Genomic DNA, 20,630 nt, shown 5'->3' with positions numbered 1-20,630 from the left:
ATGTTTCCTGACCATTGTATTATGAATGAACAAAAAATGAATTATCGGAAACTCATTTCCCTACTGATGAGGGCTTTGGAGTCTCCCTTAACAGAGGCCAAGTGCTAGTGCTAGTCCGCTGGACTAGCCGTCCAAAAGAAGTAAAAAGAAATAACTTGGTACGTATATGTATGTACCCATATACAACTGCTACCAAGTTGTTTTGAAATATTTGTCAGCCTTATTACCTCATAATTACAAAATAGACCTTCAGACCTTTCCTGCATATTTAGGTAAAAAGACTTCAGAACTGATTTAAATCTAGTAATTTGTTTCAGCGATGTCGAGTTTCAAGGAGTTTACAAGTAGATAGTACCACGTAAATAGGATCTCGGTGTATTTCCTGGTAAAATACCAATTTTTGGGGTAAGTGCCCTTCATAAAAAGCTTATGTGCTTTGTAACGGGTGATTTTTTTGAGGTTAGGATTTTCATGCATTAGTATTTGACAGATCACGTGGGATTTCAGACATGGTGTCAAAGAGAAAGATGCTCAGTATGCTTTGACATTTCATCATGAATAGACTTACTAACGAGCAACGCTTGCAAATCATTGAATTTTATTACCAAAATCAGTGTTCGGTTCGACAAATCGAAAAATCGACAAATCGACAAATTTTGTTCAGCGATGAGGCTCATTTCTGGTTGAATGGCTACGTAAATAAGCAAAATTGCCGCATTTGGGGTGAAGAGCAACCAGAAGCCGTTCAAGAACTGCCCATGCATCCCGAAAAATGCACTGTTTGGTGTGGTTTGTACGCTGGTGGAATCATTGGACCGTATTTTTTCAAAGATGCTGTTGGACGCAACGTTACGGTGAATGGCGATCGCTATCGTTCGATGCTAACAAACTTTTTGTTGCCAAAAATGGAAGAACTGAACTTGGTTGACATGTGGTTTCAACAAGATGGCGCTACATGCCACACAGCTCGCGATTCTATGGCCATTTTGAGGGAAAACTTCGGAGAACAATTCATCTCAAGAAATGGACCCGTAAGTTGGCCACCAAGATCATGCGATTTAACGCCTTTAGACTATTTTTTGTGGGGCTACGTCAAGTCTAAAGTCTACAGAAATAAGCCAGCAACTATTCCAGCTTTGGAAGACAACATTTCCGAAGAAATTCGGGCTATTCCGGCCGAAATGCTCGAAAAAGTTGCCCAAAATTGGACTTTCCGAATGGACCACCTAAGACGCAGCCGCGGTCAACATTTAAATGAAATTATCTTCAAAAAGTAAATGTCATGAACCAATCTAACGTTTCAAATAAAGAACCGATGAGATTTTGCGTTTTTTTTTTTTTAAAAGTTATCAAGCTCTTAAAAAATCACCCTTTACTTCAGATCAACTTAGCACTTGAAAGATATTGGAAATCTTCACATATGCGATCAAACAATTTTTCTAAGAGTGAGATACCAATCGACAGAGAGAGAGAGATAGAGAAAAAGGAAGATATTCTAGATAGTGGCTACTCGGACTCATGCAGTTCAATGGCATTTGGGTACCAAAGTATGATATAACTATTAGGTTGGTATTCGAAAGGGAACGATCCCAAACTGGAACGATCTTGGCAGAATCATTCACGATTAATGTTTTGTGGGAAAAGTTCTTTAATATTAAGTAGAATGTTCGCTTAGACCATGTCAATTTACAATCGATTGTCGTAAATACGAGAATATGGACCCATAAAGCAAACAATAACCAACAACCATTCGTGGACTTATTAGAGGAATTGTAACCAAATAAGATTATGTACCATAAATATTGTTGGACATACTAATAATTCTCAAAACAAAATACAAATAATTCCAGTTAATTATTCTAAGAAAAAACGACACGATAGCTTTAAAAACTAAATAATCAATAGAAATCTTCTCCAATAACTGTCTCATCGAAACAAGAAATTTTGATTTCAAAGCAATTTAAATATTAATTACTGCTTTATTTTACACATCTAATCCCGCCAATATATTTAATTTTGAGACTTGGCAATTGTGTGAAATATGGTCCCATAGCGTGCCATGTGCCCAAAAGAATAGCCAATAAAAAACGGCTTTGCCAATTTCATAAATGAGTTAAAGATTTGTGTGTACCCTTTTTTATTGTGCGCTTTTTCAGCACCGCTCCGGCACACTCATCGGCGCAAAAACGCTGCGCCAGACACTTTGTCGTCGCTGCTTGCGGTCATCCAGCCGTTGCTGCTGACTGGTGCCAAGCGAACAACCGAGCAGCCAGTGACAAGCAATTGCCCTCGGCAACCCACTTAATGACACAAACCAGTTAGACGGCTGACGGTCTAATTGGCGGTCCGATTTTCACACCGTCAACGAAAGAGCACCGCGCGAAAGCCGCGTCGTCTGTGTTACCAGGCAGTTCTACGCCCCACTAGCCCATACGGTACACGGTTTAGTCGCTGCCACGCGTCTAGCTTGCAACGCTCGACTTGGCGTTGTCAACCTGTTGACTCCACTTCAGTCAGTCAGTCAGCAGCTCTTCACGACGGTCCGTCTGGCTGAGCTGTGGGTCTGTTGGTCTGCTGGTCTGTCTGCATATTATGCGCCGCGCCGAACACCATTTGTCGTGCCTTAATTAGTAAGATTAAAACGCAGCGTTTGACACACGTGTTCCCAATGTTTTGCCGCCCCTATTTCGGATGCGTCTCATTTCTGCCCACTTTTTCGGCTTTATTAGCAAGAGTCCCAATTTTTTGTGTGCTTTTTTTTGCTTTTTCGTAGAAATTATCATTTGACTGGTGTATTCATGCTTCATTTTAGTAACTTTTATTAATACGGGCGGCGATTTTTTGCTCCTTTTTCTTTGGCTATTTATTCATACCATGCAAATGTGCTCTGGTAGTTGGTTGGCTGGTTGGTGTCTTTCTTCGCCCCTTCGTTCGGCTACGGGTTCAACGGTTATTCATTCGTCGAAATTATATAAAATTTAAATTAGCAAAAAATCATATTGGCAATATTTGTTGCCATTTGACTTTTGTTGTATGCTATATTTCACTTTCTTTGTTGTTGTTACCGCTGTTGTTGTTGGCATTGGCAGCACATTAACTGCACGCGACAGCTAATGCCAAAACAGCTAACCGCACTTATTGAATAAATTGTCGAATAGAAAACAATAAAAAAACGGCAAAAACAACAATAAACAAGCAAGTCGCTTTGTATCCAGCGGCGGTAACAGATTTATCTATATGACTATATTTTTTGTCACTCTTGTATCCATTATACTATCGACAACGAGCGCTCGCCTGCACAGGTGTAAGCATTTCTATATACCATACATACATATATAGTACGAGTATGTCGGTTTGTTCATGGGCGTTTTGCCTGCGGCAGAATGGCTAATGTTCCTTTGATATTCATAATTTGATAATTTGATTGTTTGTTCATGAGTTTTTGTTGTTATTCTTGCTTTTTTTTTGCATTCATTTAAATTGCCGCATGCAGAGAATCCACGCGCAGCAGCAGTCCGTGCAGTATAATGAAAAGCAATGACTGACCATTCAAATAAACAGAGAGGTGAGTGAACAATCAGAGTCGTGAATTAATAGACAAATAGACGACTGACATGTAACAGAAATCGCTAAACATTAATATTTATTTAGCTACATTATGAAGCATTTGTGGACTTGCTAGACAAATAAAAATAGGTTTTTTTGTAAATCGAATAAAAAAATTATTTTAATTAAACATTTTTACTTTCAAAAATATTTTTCAAAATTAAATATTCACATATTATATTGTACTAAATATTTTAATAAGATAAACTTTAGGTTTGTCGTAGTCAATTAGTTACATTTTGTAGATGGGCTAAACCCCATTTTTTTTAATCTTCTAAATCTTGAGATCGATCAATAGAACTATATTTCTTATCTCACCAATTATGGTATACTATATATACATATCTCGTACTAGAAACAGTCATTTGTTCTCTACAGTCTCCCGTTCGTTAAATTAAGCACAAGACGATCAATCTTATGTGTTTTGATGATCGTACAATCCAAAGACTTAAGATCAATCTCGCTAAGATTGATATGATTTTCTATAAACTATTTCACTACACGCCTTACTTGATTTTTTCACCTATTCTACCAATGTTCAAGAAGTGATTCACAACTCCCTTCGTGGAGAGTTTAAGAGGTTTCAGTAGCTCCACAAGTATTAAAAGAACTGTAGATAGAATATTTATCGTATGATATCAGACAAAACAACCATAAACTCCATCAGTAAAACGAAGACTTACAGGAGATTTTGAAATCATTGCGAGCTCTTAGAAGTACGAACAATTTAATTGACGATGGGAGCTTATTTTATACAATAGATCTCTAATCTGCTAAACGAATACGACGAGCCGTATCACCTATCTAGAATTTAGAATTGATAGCCAATCACTCGATTGCTTTCGTTAATACCTTTTCAAAGACGAAAACGTAATTTAATAAATTACAGTTACAATTTGACGAAGTTCTTTGGCGGTGCATGGAAAACATTATTCAAATGACAATACTGACAGTTGATTTCATAAAAAATTACTTTTATTAACAAATAAACTTATTTCACTGAAATTTTAATTTATCATAATTTCGATAGATCCTATCTCGCTACAAAAATTATATGACAACGGTTGTCGTTAAATTTGACATATTGGAAACCACACTTACGAAAGTCGCGAGGAGCTATAACTGACTATTCAAATAAATAAAGCTTACTTCTCGATTGGAGTATTTTGTAAATCCACTTTAATAATGACCCCACACTTTATTGTAAGCGCTCTCCAAGGTTTTTGTTACAACGATTAGATTAATTAATTTAATTAACAAAACTTTAAAAATAATTGTGTGATTTATTCTTCGGCTGCTGATAAAATTATATTTGCGCTTTAAAACAGGGAAAACCTAAAATTTGTTTTCTTAAATATATCCGAACATTAAAATATATATTTTTTAAAGCACAAATTCTAACACCAACAAACGATATTGATAAATATCTACTAGCAGATGTAAATTAGACACATGAGAGTTGTTTATTTTTTCGTCTTTTGTTTTTGGTTTTTAAAGTTTTTGACTTACGGCTGCAATTGATTGTTATCGCTGCTATTTATAATGTCAATGCTATTGGTGATGATCATTCATCATTTTTACAAATAAAATTAATTGATTAACTAATGTGTTCTGCGATGAGAGTTAATTGAGAAGTTTCAAGTTTTTTAGTAGTACATTTTCTGTTGTAAAAAACCACCACTACTTTTGAGATGTTTAAATGATTTATATTCAAAAATTCTTGGAAAAAAATATATAAATAAATAAATAATAAAATGTTCATGGTGCTGATGGAAAGTACAAGTTCAACTATTTCTGTTATTCTAAAACGTAATCAAAACCAATATTTAAATACTAACGGTATTTTTTCGACAAAAAGTCTTCTTTCAACAGAATCTCCTTTCAGTTCGAAATATTCTGTCTGGACTTTTACCAAAATAGTGACACATCACAAACTTTGACGACTGAAGTTCTAATGCCACTGTTGCCCCATTGTTAATTTAGTTAAGTTGTTGGATATAAAATATTTTTTAATCTTTATTGATTATTACTTGTTCTGGAAAACAATGTATTTGGTAGGCTAAAAATTCTTAGCCCTTCTATAAAGTGTTATAGACAATAAATTAAAAGAAGGGCCGAACGACTATATCCCTCGTAGTACTTGTTACTTACTATTAATGAACGAAATCTCAAAAAAAAAATCTGGTATTAACTGATTTGAGGGGTTGATTTAAGTGGATTAAAAAAATAATTTTTTGTTTTTTTGGCATATTTCTTTCTACAACACCTCAAGAATATTATCCTAAATTTTCAAGTCGATCCGAATAATAGTTTCGGAGATACAGCCTTTGGAAGGTGTGCGCTCTAAGTCAGGTATTATTGTTACTCAAAACTTTAAACTCGTTTTTCTCGTAACCGTGTTTTCAAAGTCGGTTGTCAAATGTTCCCGAAAACTATTCAAACGATCTTGATGAAATGTTCGGTGTCCGAGATACAATTCACTTGTGTTTGAACGAAGGATTTTTATACTCTCGCAACAAAAGTTGCTAAAGAGAGTATTATAGTTTTGTTCACCTAACGGTTGTTTGTAACACCTAAAACTAAAAGAGTTAGATATAGAGTCATATATACCAAAGTGATCAGGGTGACGAGTAGATTTGAAATCCGGATGTCTGTCCGTCTGTCCGTCTGTGCAAGCTGTAACTTGAGTAAAAATTAAGATATCTTGACGAAACTTGGCACCAATATTCCTTGGCACCATAAGATCAAGTTCGAAAATGGGCGGAATCGGACCATTGCCACGCCCACAAAATGGCGAAAACCAAAAACACATAAAGTGTCATAACTAAGCCATAAATGAAGATATAAAAGTAAAGTTTGGAATAAAGGATCTCACTAAGAGGCAGCATATTTGAATGTAATTTTTTTGGGGAAGTGGGCGTGGCCCCGCCCACAAATCGGTTATTTGTATTTAACTCGCAAACTAATAAAGCTATATAAACCAAACTTTCTGCAGTCGGTTCTCTTACATACCCCACCACACAGCATAAAAATAGTTGAAATCGGATAATAACCACGCCCACCTCCCATACAAAGGTTAGGTTGAAAATTACTAAAAGTGGGTTAACTAACTAACGAAAAACGTCAGAAACACTAAATTTCGCAGAAGAAATAGCAGAAGGGAGCTGTACGCAGATTTTTTTACAAAGTGGAAAATGGGCGTGGCATCGCCCACTTATGGGTCAAAAACCATATCTCAGAAATTCGGTATATAAGATTTTCCTGACACCCTGATGACACGTGTGGAAAATAGATGAAATCGGTTCACAACCACGACAACTTCCCATGTAACTCAATTTTGTAATCCATCTTATTCCTTCACTTTATAATGTAAACATATGGAACCAATGAAGATAACGGAATAAAACTTTACACAATTAGTGCATATCATCTATGGCTTCACTTGTGAAAAAATTGTCGAAAACGGACCATAACTTTTCAAGGCCCCAGATATCGAACATGTTGAACTCAGCGCCTAAGGATAAATTTTAACCGAAAATATGGGTAAATCTCTCAGATATCGCAATTTAATTCAGAGGAAATTGTTTTCTTCTAATAGTGTGTCTCTTCCAAACATTATTAAAATCGGGTCATAACATTTCCATATACCTCATTGTAGGTTTTCAAAATATCAAGCAAATTTTCACGAAATTTTTATTTTCTTGGAAAAATGTCTGCCAAAATTCCATTTTTTTCTTTTTTTGTCTTTCCTCAAGCACGAGTTCATGGTCTTAACTAAAACAGTTAATTTGTTTTTTTTTTTTTTTTTTTTTTTTTTTTTAGTTTAGATGATCCTGTCAGAAGTTATGCTGGCAACGCGGACTCACGTTTTTTCCGAGAGGTCACCCGAAATGACGTCACAATGGAGGAGTTTTAATTTTTTTTTGTAATTTCAGAAATTTTTATTTAAATATGTATCTATAAGGTAGGAAAATGTTTGAATTAAATAAATAATTTTTACATAGAAAATAAAAATATTGAAAATAGGTATTTTTTACCCGACAAAACCCATGTAACCCTTAAGATGATTTTAGTTTTAGATGCACTTGACTGCAAACATAAAAATGCTTAATCTTCAATTTACTAGGCAGTTCATGATATTTAATGTCGTGAGTGCTCTTGATACTCAGTGTTAACGTATTACTTTAATGTCAGTTTTGGTATTAAATTTATACCGAAACAACCCGTATTGAAGCATCTTTCTGGGTCTAGTTAAAGGAGTTTTTACTGATTATTGCCAAATCTGCTCGCATAGTAGAATTACTTCTCGAGCTTTCTAACTACTTGATTGTGGAAAATTAATTGTCTATCTACTTGTAGCAAAAATTTTGCTAGACCAAGGACTCTGCGGTTATCATCTACTAGTCAAAACAACAACTAAGCCAAACTATCGATGAAAGACAGCCTATTCCAAATGGATTAAACAATAAACTCAGGATGTAATAATTATGAATTTGTTACCCATATACCACGTGCATTGTGCAAATCCAATATAAAACTCTGAACTATTAATATGTAGCTCCACTAACATCACTTGATCCAACAAAATATGGCTTACGAGATAATAAACTGTGAAAACAGTAGCTGAAAGTGTGAATCCCTTGTATGTGTCTCTTGTAGCGCGATTAGAGTAGCAACTGTATTTCAATAATGCTGCCAAATTAATTGGAGAGATTTAGAGCATCATAAATTGTGGTTTGCATAATTACAAAAACAAAAGCAGGAAAAAAATATTACAAACACGCTTGCATATGCATGATACGAATTTAATAATCTTGCTCCACTTTCAAGCGGATTAGTGAAATGCGAATTGAGTAAACCACTGACCGCATACAGCGTTTTGCAGCTAATACAATGGAAAATAAAAACAAAAAGTGTGTTCGAAATAGTTTAAAATTTCATCCGACTAACAATTTCGTATTAAAAGTGAGCAAATGAAAAATGCGAAATTCTATATGCTCTTCGTTTATCGATTAGCGGTGCTAATTTTGGCTTATCGTTAAGCGGTTAATTTTTCGAAATTTATGCAAAAGTGTGGCAGATTTTATTTTTAGATAATTTTCAATACTTTTTTTTGGAATTTTTTGTGAAGTTGTTTGTTTAGAGGTTCCTTAAATGCGCATCACTTCGGCTATCATCAGCAGTTTCGTCCGCTTATCGTGCGCCAATATCGCCTTAAATCGATTAAATTAATTATAGAGCACATGTGCCTGCATTATGATTCGTTTTTTGAATATTTTGCAGCAAGAAAGTCAATGCACGAGCAGCGCATCAAAGCGGGCTCGGCCATAAATTTCGACAACGACTAACGAGTGAAATTCGAAAATCATTTTGGAACAATATAATTGCATATATGTAGCTACAATAACTAAATAGTTGTCCATTTTTACAACAAGAAAGCGCACAGCTTTTTTGCTCATCATCCACCATTATTGATTGGCGATGTGTGTTCGTCGTGTTTCGAAAGTGATGTTAATGCAAATCTATCTATATGCATATGAGCTTATTACAATAGTGAAAGATTACCGCGTCTGCCGCGAAAAATCGAAAACTGCCGAAAAGGCGAATGTACTCCACGATCGATGGCTGCGACGATAAACGTTTATTGATTACGCTTGGCAGCGCTATAAAATATATGACACCAATAAAGAACTACACGCGATTATGTATTTACATGTGTATCTAATGTCAAATCTATTTTTTGTTTTTGTTTTTGCCTTTTGTTGGTGTTTTTTTTTATTTGATTTAGCAATAAATTTTGTCACAGCAGGCAACAACGCTACAGCGCCCAACTGTCTGCGCGATCGCGATGAGCTCAAACACCGTTTTAACAACGGCATACATACTTACATTTGCTGCTATATCTGTATTCATGACACACACATACTTGAGCGATTTTGATATTTAATCCCCATAACGACAACTTCGAAATCACTTTTCGTTTTCTTTGTTCGACATGGCACACTATTAGTTAGAATATTGCGAAAAAAAGTAGAGTTAACCCTGTTCTCAGAAAAATATTATCAACCGCAGCTTTGAACCTAGTTTCAGAATATAAAGAATCTCATTTAAATTAGATTAAATTTTTGATCCAGAAAATATTGTTTTATATCGAAAAATTTATTTTTATTTCACCTTCTTCGATTTCAACCAACATTTTACAATTTTTTTTTTGTTAAAGAAATAGTATATTCCCTAGTATTCAAAGATCAGTACTACGTCGTTGCATCCCTATCCCTATATACGCATATATTTTAAGGTTTTCGAAACTAAATAGTTTAAGAAATCTAGAAAATGTACTCGATTAGGTAGTAAATAGTAAAACTTCTATATTTCCCCTGGATTCAAAAGTAATGTACTGACTTATAATGTTTTGACACAATTCTGTGCTTTTTCCTTCAATAAATGGATTCACGTTTCTAAAAAGATAACTATCGACTCTCGTAATGCTTTCATACAGAGTCCATATTTCGACAGATCAAATAGTTGAAAGTAAGAATAAGGTTTACTAGTGTATTTGTGGTATTTCACTGATTTAAACTTGTTAATTTGGGTATGGGAACCCACAAATTTGTCGAGGACTAATTATGAAATATAACATCAAAAAATTTCCATTTTAAATAGTTTTAAAATTTTGAGATAAAATCCTCCACATAATCGACATAATAGTTTAATCGAATAACTAGACTTACTTGACCTTACAACGACTTTAGTCTTTATAAAATATTACGTCGAAAAGAGAAAAAAATAACTTCTTCGAAAAGGTGCAAAAGTCTTTTAAACTTTTTCAAAAAATGGTCTTTAAAAAAAATTCAAATCACTACATGGTTAAAGAAGAAACGTCGTAAAATCATTTCTAAATCATATTTCTTGAGAGCACAGTTTATTGTAAAGAAAATATATATTAATTTTGACTACTCTTTCATTATCTTTTATTCTTCTTTATCATTATTTTTATACTCTCGCAACAAAGGTTCTAACCGAGTACGAGTAAAATAAAGTTATTTTTTTAAACTTGGTACACATGTTCCTCGGGGACTGCGGAAGGATTGCTATTGAAAATGGGCGAAAATGGTCTGATCCACGTCCACAAAAATGATGAAAACCGAAAACATATAAAGTGTCATAAATAAAGCTAGAAAAGTAAAATTTGGTATAAAGGATCGCACTAGGAAGGGGCATATTTGGATGTACTTTTTTGGGACAGAGGACGTGGGTTAACTCACTAACGAAAAACATTAGAAACACTTAATTTTACTGAAGAAATGGCGGAAGTAAGCTGTACTCAGATTTTTTAAATAGAAAATGGGTGTGGCGTTGCCCACTTATAGGCCAAAAACCATGTCTCAGGAACTTCTCAACAGATTTCAATGAAATTCGGTATATAAAATTTTCTAGACACCCTGATGACATGGATGAAAAATGGGCAAAATCGGTTCACAACCACGCCTACCTCCCATATAACTCAATTTAGAATTCCATCTAATTCGTTTACTTTATAATATATACATTGAGAACGAATGAAGATAGCGGGACAAAACTTTACATAAGTACTATGTTTAAAATCAGAATATAACTTTTTAAGACCCCGGATATCGAACATGAAGAACGAAGTACCTAAGGGTAATATTTCACCGAAAATGTCGATAAATCTCTCAGATATTTTAATTTAATTTAGAGGGGATCTGTTTCTTCTAATAGTGTGACTCTGTACCAAAAATGGTTAAAATCGGGCCATAACATACCCTAGTTGCCATATACCTAATTATAGGTTTTTCAAAAATACGGTGGGCCATGTACCATATAAATCGGTTAATATGGGAGAAAAAATTAAGTGGGTGTATAGTGTTGGATAAAGTGTGCCTTGGTGGTGAAAATTAATGAAATCGTTTCAGGTATTACCACAGCCCTCTTATGCTATGTATGATGATATAGTGTTGAAATCTCTTATGATTTTCATTGTTCCTAGAATTTTATTGGTCTTTAAGGTGACAGTATCACAGCGCTGGATAAAATAAGTATGGTTCAATCCATATATCGTCCATCGGATATACCGATCTGCACGAAAATTTACTTCGTATTTTGAAAGTACAAATATTTTATTTCTAATCTATATAAATCCATACAAAATGAATCTCCAATCGAATCTTGAACCTCGTCTTTTCACTTAGACACATTTGAAACCAATACCAAACGGAATAAATTTTAATAGGAAGAGTTACGGTGACTATTAAATTTATGCAAATTTCCTACGATTTTATTATGTAGCTGAATTTCATTTATTTCGCCGGCTGTCGGTTCACTTTTCTACGCCGAGCCATTGGATTATCATTAATAATTCTGATCATAAAAGTAGTTATAAAAGTTGCTGCAAACACAGGACAGGTGGGGCGGATGTTACGCGGTGTTGGCGAGTTGTTTCGCGTCGAATGTCATTTAGCTATTGCTTCTCCGCTATCTCCGACGCTTTGTCCTTTCGTTTACAGCTGCGCTAGTTTCTTGGTTTCTTGTAACGCATGGCTTTGTAACTATGAGCCCTCACACACACACACACATATACATATGTATGTCACACTTAACGTGGCCTTAGGCTTTTACGTAAAAGGTTAGTGCCTCTGAGCAGTTTTAATTTTGCATACGCATATTTATAAATATTTAACGTTTCTTTTATTGCCTCATTTTTTGCATTTGTCTCTTAATGTTTCAATAATTAATTCGCCGGACTTTATGCTAATACCGTTTTTTTTTTGTAACATCTTGTTGTAAATATTTATATACATATGTATGAAAGTAGCTTAGACTATAGGAAATGTCTTACGACAAACATGGTTTGATGAAATTTGGGTCTGCTTGTAGTGCCTATTAGGCTTTAAGGCATATGTTTTCAAAATTCACAGTGTAAACGAAAGAAAGCTGGAACGCTTAATTTGGAGCGCCAAACTGACTATTAGTAGGCATAGTGGTCGTAGACAACCAGTTTTTGATATAAATAAATTAGCACGTACACCAATTTATCTGAAAACGAGTAAGTAAGTGCTAAGTTCGGGTCCAACTGTACATTTTACACTCTTGCAATTCGGAAAAATTTAAGTGATGGAAATATGTTCAGGGTTTAAAAAGGTGTTTTAATAAGGTAGACTAATCAAAATTATTATATTTTATAAATTGTAGGTGGAACCTACCGAATTCTAAGAAAATATGTTAACTTAATTTTTAATTTCAGTTATCTTACAGATTGACCGTTACATACGCTATAAAGTCGTATGGACTGAAGTCCTCATATTCGGTATCTTGGAACTAGAAATGCATTGTCCAATTTCGACTGTTTAGAGTTAAAAGGTGCAATAGTCACTTAATTTTGCTGGAATATCTCAAATATATACGGTATAAAAGCCAACAGAGAATTGAAAATTCGGTAAAAAAAATTAGACCCAGGCATTAAGGTACTCATGTTCGCTATCTGGAACCTTGAAAAGTTAGTCCATAGAATTGGATAATTTTTATATGAGCGATGTCGTGTCTCATGGTTCCAAGAAACAAGTTTCATTAAGATATCTCAATTACTCAAGTTATCGCTTTTACGGACAGACAGACATACAAATTTCTACTCTTTTCGTCACCCTAATCACTTTGGTATATATACTCCCTACATATGACTATGTCTAACACGTTTAGTTTTAGGTATTACAAACAACCTTTATGTGAACAAAACTATTATACACTATGTGAAACATGTTGCGAGGATATATTAATAACAAATAGGTTAAAGTTATTACGTCCATGTACTGACCTTGGGTAGCTCCATTGCCTAATTAAACTGGAGTGATATATATTGAAAATATATATTGAAGATATATGGTCCTTTGAACATTGGCAATGGCGAATACCGTATTCGATGCAATACCCGCTAATGAAAGCCTGGGAAAAGGTAGACCTCCCCTCCGTTGGAAAGGCCAGGACCTGACTACACTTGGTATCACCAATTGGCGCCAAACAGCCAAAAGGAAAAATGAATGACGCCGACACATAGAACGGTGGACATATATTAATCCTTGGTAGGATGCACGGTGTCTTGCCGCGAACTGCATGATGAAATTCCCTGAATGAATTTTGTAAAAAAAAGTCTCATAAAATCCATCTGGCAGTTCTTAACGTTGTAATCCATCAGGAAACATATGAAGTTGTTGTTGTAGAGACAGAAATATTACAGAAAGGAACGCTATCTAGTTAACAGCGATTGGACAGTTAAAAATCGGTGACAAAGTTGATATATGGGACAGTTTTAAGTTGGCCTATTGTAGAAGAACGCTTCGCATGAACGCTAAATTCGCTCGTCAGTAAATGGAATAATATGACAAGTTCCATAATAGGTCGCTTAAAGGTATTACCGCATATATAGAATATATAAAGGCCAAGTCTCACCATTCAAAAATCTCTAATTGTTGTGAGCTAACCTTTACGGGGACTCTCATCTTAAAAAATGGAATCTATCATTTAGTTTTTCACTTTTAAGCTGCAGATACTGAATCATACACACACATACATATGTATGTATACTATGTGTACTGTCTTTAACCCTTCCATTTTCATAATTTGAATTCAAAAGTAGAGAGTTCTATCGCTAACTAAAGCTCAAATTCTTGGAAATCAATAACCAAACCTCAAATTGGTTCATTAAAGATCAATAAATCTCACGAAAATTTCATGCGTATGTGACCACAACGCCATAAAACCCACATTTTTACAAATCAACGCGGAACATGAAACACAAGACATGAGCAACACCTTCTACATAACCACACTTAATTTCTTTTCCCAACCAACTATAGATTAATGGCATGATTATACGCATCCCATAAATGTAAATTTGTGAATGTTTGCGGTTTTCAACGCTGCAATAAATAATCAATATTAGTTGCAACACGAGCCAGCCCAAGCGATGGAGTTAGTCATCACGACGACTTCAATAGGAGCTTGCGCGTGCCATGCGACATTTCGACTCATACACCCTATACTCTATTTGTATATTATGGTTGATTTTTCGTATGAATATTGATCAATTGTCTTGCCTTCATCAACTTTCTCGAAACCTTTCTGAGCTGCGTGGCTCTCGCTTTGGCAGCCATGAGTCACCGGTCCAAGTTTCAGTCGCCAACAGCATAGCACAGCATAAGGCAATTAATCTTGCATGAGTGATGCCGTTAATTTGCTGCATTTAAATTATTTTTTTTTACTTTTGTTTTTTTCTTCTTCTTCTTGCTTTTCGTTATGCAAATCATACACATGTATTGAAAATGATGCACGATTTATTGTCGCACTCAGCGCTCGATTCGCTTTATTAACATATTGTGATTCTTATTATTGACTTCTTATGTTCTGTTTTTGTTAATTTTTGGTTAGTTTTGAGAAAAAAAATATTTCAGCACAGGTGTCACAGCACAACGTATGCATGTTGTTGTATCAATCTAATGTCCTCATTTTTGTAACAAAATTTTTATATTTTTTCTATATATTCTCTAGTGAATTGTTTTTGTTGTTGCTTGTGATTTTTATAAATTCGCTGCTTTCTTCCAGGAATTACAGCAACAATAGCACGCTTTAAAGTTAAAAAAACAAAATTATACCGACCGCATCGTTACGATCACTCAATCAATTTCAGTAGTCTTTATCTCAGCTTGAAGCTCATCGATATTCATGAGCTGCCACCTAAAGCCTAGAAATTGCGTTTTAATATTTTTTATGCAGAATTTTTTCTTTTTAGCATGTGTGTTGCTTATTTTGTTGCACTCTCTCATTAGCAATGCAAATTTGCGATAGTAAAAATTTCTATGGGACCCCCGTGTGTTGGTAGCGCTGCGCCACAAAGTCTGTCCATATGATTTCTGCTTAAATTTCTTTATATAATTCTTCAGCTTAATTAATTGTGGTTTAAAGCAAGCGCGTGCCGTAAATAATCGCACATGCTGCATTAAGTAGCGTGTTTTTGACTGGAATTTGCCATTATAAAATATACACGAAATTCAAGATTTTTCTATTTTTAAATGCGGACAGTTTATTTTTATACAGCGTAGGTTTTCATTACTATTTTTAACAGACTTGTATAAAATAATATATGTGAAGGGAAGCAAGTACAGTCGGCTACTTCACATTTGATTTGACTAGAATAAGTTTTAAATAAATTTTACTATGTTATTTTTACTTGGCAACCCTGTTTAGAATTTGAAAAACCATTTTGTTGTTATTGATATTGTACTGTTCACATATGGCAACACTGTTTATGAGGTTCAAGAACAATTTTTGAATTTTTATTTCCAAAATTTTGCTTGTTTTTATTGAATATGGCAACACTGTTCATGAAGTTCCTGAAATATTTTTGAATTTTTTTTTCAAAATTTTGTAATTTTTTTTTTTCATCGTATACGGCAACACTTCATGAAGTTCAAGCATTTTTTAATTTTTTTTTTTTCAATTTTGTAATTTTTTTTTTATTTTTATCGAGTATGGCAAGGGTTGCCATAAGGTTGGTTCTGAATATTTCCGCATTATAAATTCTGCAAACAATTCTGTTTAATAAAATTTAACGAAATCTCTTTCTAGATCTTGAACAACTATTTAAGACTCCATAAACCTAATTATGAGAAGGGTATAACTTTCACGATAGTATTTCATAAGCTCTCAAATCGAAGGTCGTCGTACTTCAGTACTTAATAAACAAATTTATTTGCGTAGTCTACGAAAAAATTCTATAATAATTCGAAAATCTGAAGTACATTTATACCCATAGCTATGAACAAAGTCTAAAATACATGAAAATATTATTATAAGAAAGAAAAAAACTGAAAATATTAGAACCATAAAAAACACAAAATACCAACCCAGCAACTCACCACCAACTAAATTTTTTGAAACCAAACTACTCTCTGGCATTCTTACGAACGCAACACACTCTTCTACGCTTTTAGTGAAAATCAACAAATGAAATTCTAACCAAATCAGCAATTTTACTAAATTTTTAACATTCATAAAAAAATAATATTTGCTACTTACATCCCCATTTTCGGACTTCGCGCAAATATTCATTCCAGAATGCGCAACGTCCTTCCAGTGGGCCGCGTTGCAGCTTCTCCTCTTTGTCGTCGGTTGAAAAGACATAATACACGGGATCTTTCTTTGTAAAATTTGGCCATTCTTCGCCTTCTGTGGCGGGATTGCTGTAATAAAGAGGTGGAATTAAATTTGAGAATGGTGATTCAGCAATATTTTTTTAACTAAAAAAAAACAATATATCAGTGAAGATTTCTTTGCAAAAATAAGAAGAAAAGACATTTCAAAAAATATTATTGTAATTTTTTTTTCGAAATATATCTAAATGCAGAGGATTCAGACGATAATCTATTAAAAGCTTCGTTATGAGGTTTCTGTAGGGCTTTACATATTTAAATTTTTAAATAGATATACATGTTTAAATAAAGAATTACAAACAGATTTTCTAACGACATTATTCATAAAAAATATTTTTTTTATTTTATTGTTAAATTTTTTTTTTTTAATATTGGAAAAAGCCTTTGTTAGTCGGCAAGTACACGAATTCACCTGGGAACACTCTTTATCTGTATTTGAATCTCTGTTCCCAGTTCCCTTATAGTGTGGTGAATTATTATTTCTCCACATGGTACGTTCATATACACCCTCTAGTGAAAAAGTTCTCAATTCAAAAAACGGCGATTAAATTCACCTTTCTGTTACTATAAAAAGCTGCCATAAAACGAAATATATTTAATATGAGAAAATGTGCTTTTCGGAGCTTTTAACGAGAGCACAAAGCTTTGGTTCAGCGCTAAGTAAACTGAACGAAATGCTTGCATTACTCAACTCAAAAGCTCTAAGTGGTAAGCTTTTTGTATTTTAAACATAAACCAAATGGAAATTAGAGGAAAGCCTAATTTTAACACGTTGATGGATTATGTGACAAAATGTAAACAGCTAATAGCAATAAGTTGCTCTCATACTCTAAAATAATGAAATGAAGAAAATAAAGAAAAGTTTCCAATGATTTTTATAGAAATATCAGTGATTCAGGTAAAGTGATTTCGAGAAAAATTATTCACATTTGTACTATTTATAAGATAAAAATTTTCATATTAAATTTTATTTTTTGACTCTAACATTATAAATAAAGCTCAATAACATACGTTCTTAAAAGCTTTTAAAACTTTTCTTGAGCACAATTGTTATCCTGCGTAGGTTTTTGTAGACATCCTCCTCACTTTTGAAAGCAAAGATTGAATGAATAATGTCTGAGATGAGACTTTTCTACAGTTTGGAAATTCTTTTCAGGATTATTCGCACTTCATGTTCCGGGTTATAACGGGGTTATTTATGTAACCGTGAGGTATTACGTATTAGTTAACTATAAACCGACTTTTATTAGAAAATATCCGCTGATACTCTTTAAACTCTTCAATAAATAGTTCGCAAATGTGATAATCTACCACTTTATGTAAAGCAATTGTGAATAAATTTGTTAAAATAATCAAATATCAATTGCGCTGTAAAAGCTTGCACAGAGCGCTCACACACACAAACACAGGAATAATGCAATAATAAACATAGCCGTGTTTACTTGCAGAAATGTTAGCAAAACTGCAATCAAATTGAATGGCATAAGCGTTGACGTCAATTTGATAAATTCGATTCGTTAGCGTTGGAAAACATGAAAAGACTTAACTGGAGATGAAATCGAATTAAATGCGTAAAAGTGTGGGATGCGGTTATGGAAAGTAAATTTTAAATTGATGTCTGATATTATTAATATAGATTTAAAATAAAGATTTAAAATAATAATTCAAATGGCCTTACTTATTTCACATTTAAAGTATGCTATGGTAAACTGAAAAAAACTGTCTTTAAAAATTAACTTCACTGCCCAACGAGGCGTATGAGCAACACAAAACGCAACAAACATATACACATACTACACCAAAACCAGCTGCTTCCATTACGCTTGAAGAGTTCACAGTCGAAAACTGTTGCAATTAAAATTGCACTACAAATACACTTGTGTCGGCAAATATACTTTCAAGTGCCAGCCACACTTCACTATTTTATTGCACGCCAAAGCATATTAATGCTCATAAAGCCAAGCTTATCTATGTGGGTTTGTGTGTGTTTGTGTGCTTGCAATACTTCCACAGCGCACTGTATTGCTAGATTATTAACACATTGAAAGTTTCATAAACAACGATCGCCGGTACTTACCCAGATTTAGCAAATTCAATAACGGCATTCAGCATACGCTTGCCCAGCTCTCGTTCGACTTGTCGATACTGTAACGATGTATTCAATGGCTGACCGAAGAAGTACTCGATCTCATCGCCATGCAGTACGCCCATCCACTCGCCCCACAGTGAGGTACTGGTGCGCTGAAAGGATGGCAGAAAAATAGATGCATTGTAGTAGTGTAAAAGACTTTGATTGAGAATAAATTTTGAGGTCATGCTGACAGGGCTTAATACATAAAAAATTCAAAGCGCTCGAATATTGAGCAAAATTTTTTTTTTATTTATTTTTATAGTTTTATTATTTAAATTACCTCATACAAATAATTATATGTGCATTTCGGCTTTTGTTTATATTTCTTATTCACTGTTATTTTTTGGATTTCGATAAATGTGTACAGTTACATTAAGAATGTGCTTGTGAATTGGGTACTGCATAGTAAATATTTATATGTGCAAAATCAGTTTAGCGTATCTTTCTTACCGACAGTGTCGCAGCAAAAACTGTTTTGGCTAAAATTTGTTTTCAAAATTATTGTAGGTGCATTCACTTAATTATTAAAAATTTGATTACATATATTTAACTTTAAGCCTAAAATGCCTCGTTGTACTAGTTTATCAGCCGAGGAACAAGTAATAATCATAGGAATGCATAAAAGCGGTTCCAAAATGGCTCTAGACCAAAGCGACATCAGAACTGTATCTCCAAATTTCTTAAAAACCCCACTAATTATGGTAAAGTGCGACGCAGCGGACGAAAAACAACATTGATGAGCGGTGCGAAATGATGATTCGACGGCTAGTAGTTGCCGACTTGATAAGCAGCGATCAAATATGGAATTAGTTAAGACAGAAAATTTTTTCAAAAACATAAAAATCAGTTTCTGATACACATCTCCATGGCACCTAAACCAACGTCAAAGAAAGACACACTAAAGCACATTTGAGGTTTGCAAATAAAGACCAATTCTGTGCCGATGAGTGTTAGAATACAGTCTTTAGTGACTAAAAAAAATTAAATTTCGTCGGTCCAGGTCATTGCAAGAAATATTGGAGAGATTCGCACCAGGAACGACGGTCCTAGTACATGCGATGTTCTGAAAGCGGTACCTTGATTTCATGGGCTGCATTTTGCTGCTGTGAAAAGCTATCTACATGTTTTATATTCACTCAAATTAATGCTAATATCAATGTACATCTTTTGGACAGCAAGTTAATAAAATTTGCTGGCAATATTTATGGCATATAACTGGACATATCGATAGGATAACGCTTCAATCCACACGAAGTTAAAGATGTTTAACGACCGGAAAATTTCGGTATTACAATGTGCAGCATTGAGTTCGAATCTAAATCCTATTGAGGATCTCTGGGGGAACCTCTCTGCTCCTGTTTTTCAAAACGGAAAGCAGTTTGAGACAGTACGTCACCTTAAATTAGCTATAAAGCAAGAATTTGCCAATATTTACATAACCATTCTACAGTCAGTAGTTAATTCGCTGATTAAGCGGCTTAATTTAGTTTTAAAATATAAGGACAATTCTACTGACTATTAAAATAAACATTTCTTTCAGTTAAACTCAAATGTATAGGCTTTACTGGTAAAAAATAGTAAAATGCACATATAAATATTTACTATTAGCTAACTAATAGAATTATCAATTCCGTTTTATAGTTCAAAAAATATTTTGAAATTTGTTATTTTTT

General features: G+C 34.0%; 1 protein-coding gene across 6 annotated transcripts in view; it reads right to left on the bottom strand.

Annotated features, from left to right (window-relative positions):
* The window catches only part of LOC105214562 (acetylcholinesterase), a 187,490-nt gene that overhangs the window by 29,756 nt on the left and 137,104 nt on the right, over positions 1-20,630 (bottom strand). For all 6 annotated transcript variants that reach the window (XM_054225983.1, XM_054225977.1, XM_054225979.1 and 3 more), the window contains exons 9-10: positions 18,904-19,067; positions 16,693-16,856 (exon numbers count right to left, since the gene is read on the bottom strand). In XM_054225983.1, the coding sequence (XP_054081958.1) occupies positions 16,693-16,856; positions 18,904-19,067 (328 nt within the window). The remainder of the gene's footprint in view (positions 1-16,692; positions 16,857-18,903; positions 19,068-20,630) is intronic.

This window comes from Zeugodacus cucurbitae, chromosome 2 (genome assembly GCF_028554725.1).
Source record: "Zeugodacus cucurbitae isolate PBARC_wt_2022May chromosome 2, idZeuCucr1.2, whole genome shotgun sequence".
Classification (NCBI taxonomy): Eukaryota; Metazoa; Arthropoda; class Insecta; order Diptera; family Tephritidae; genus Zeugodacus; species Zeugodacus cucurbitae.
Note: the sequence above shows the minus strand (reverse complement) of the source record. Positions and strands in the feature narration are given on the sequence as shown.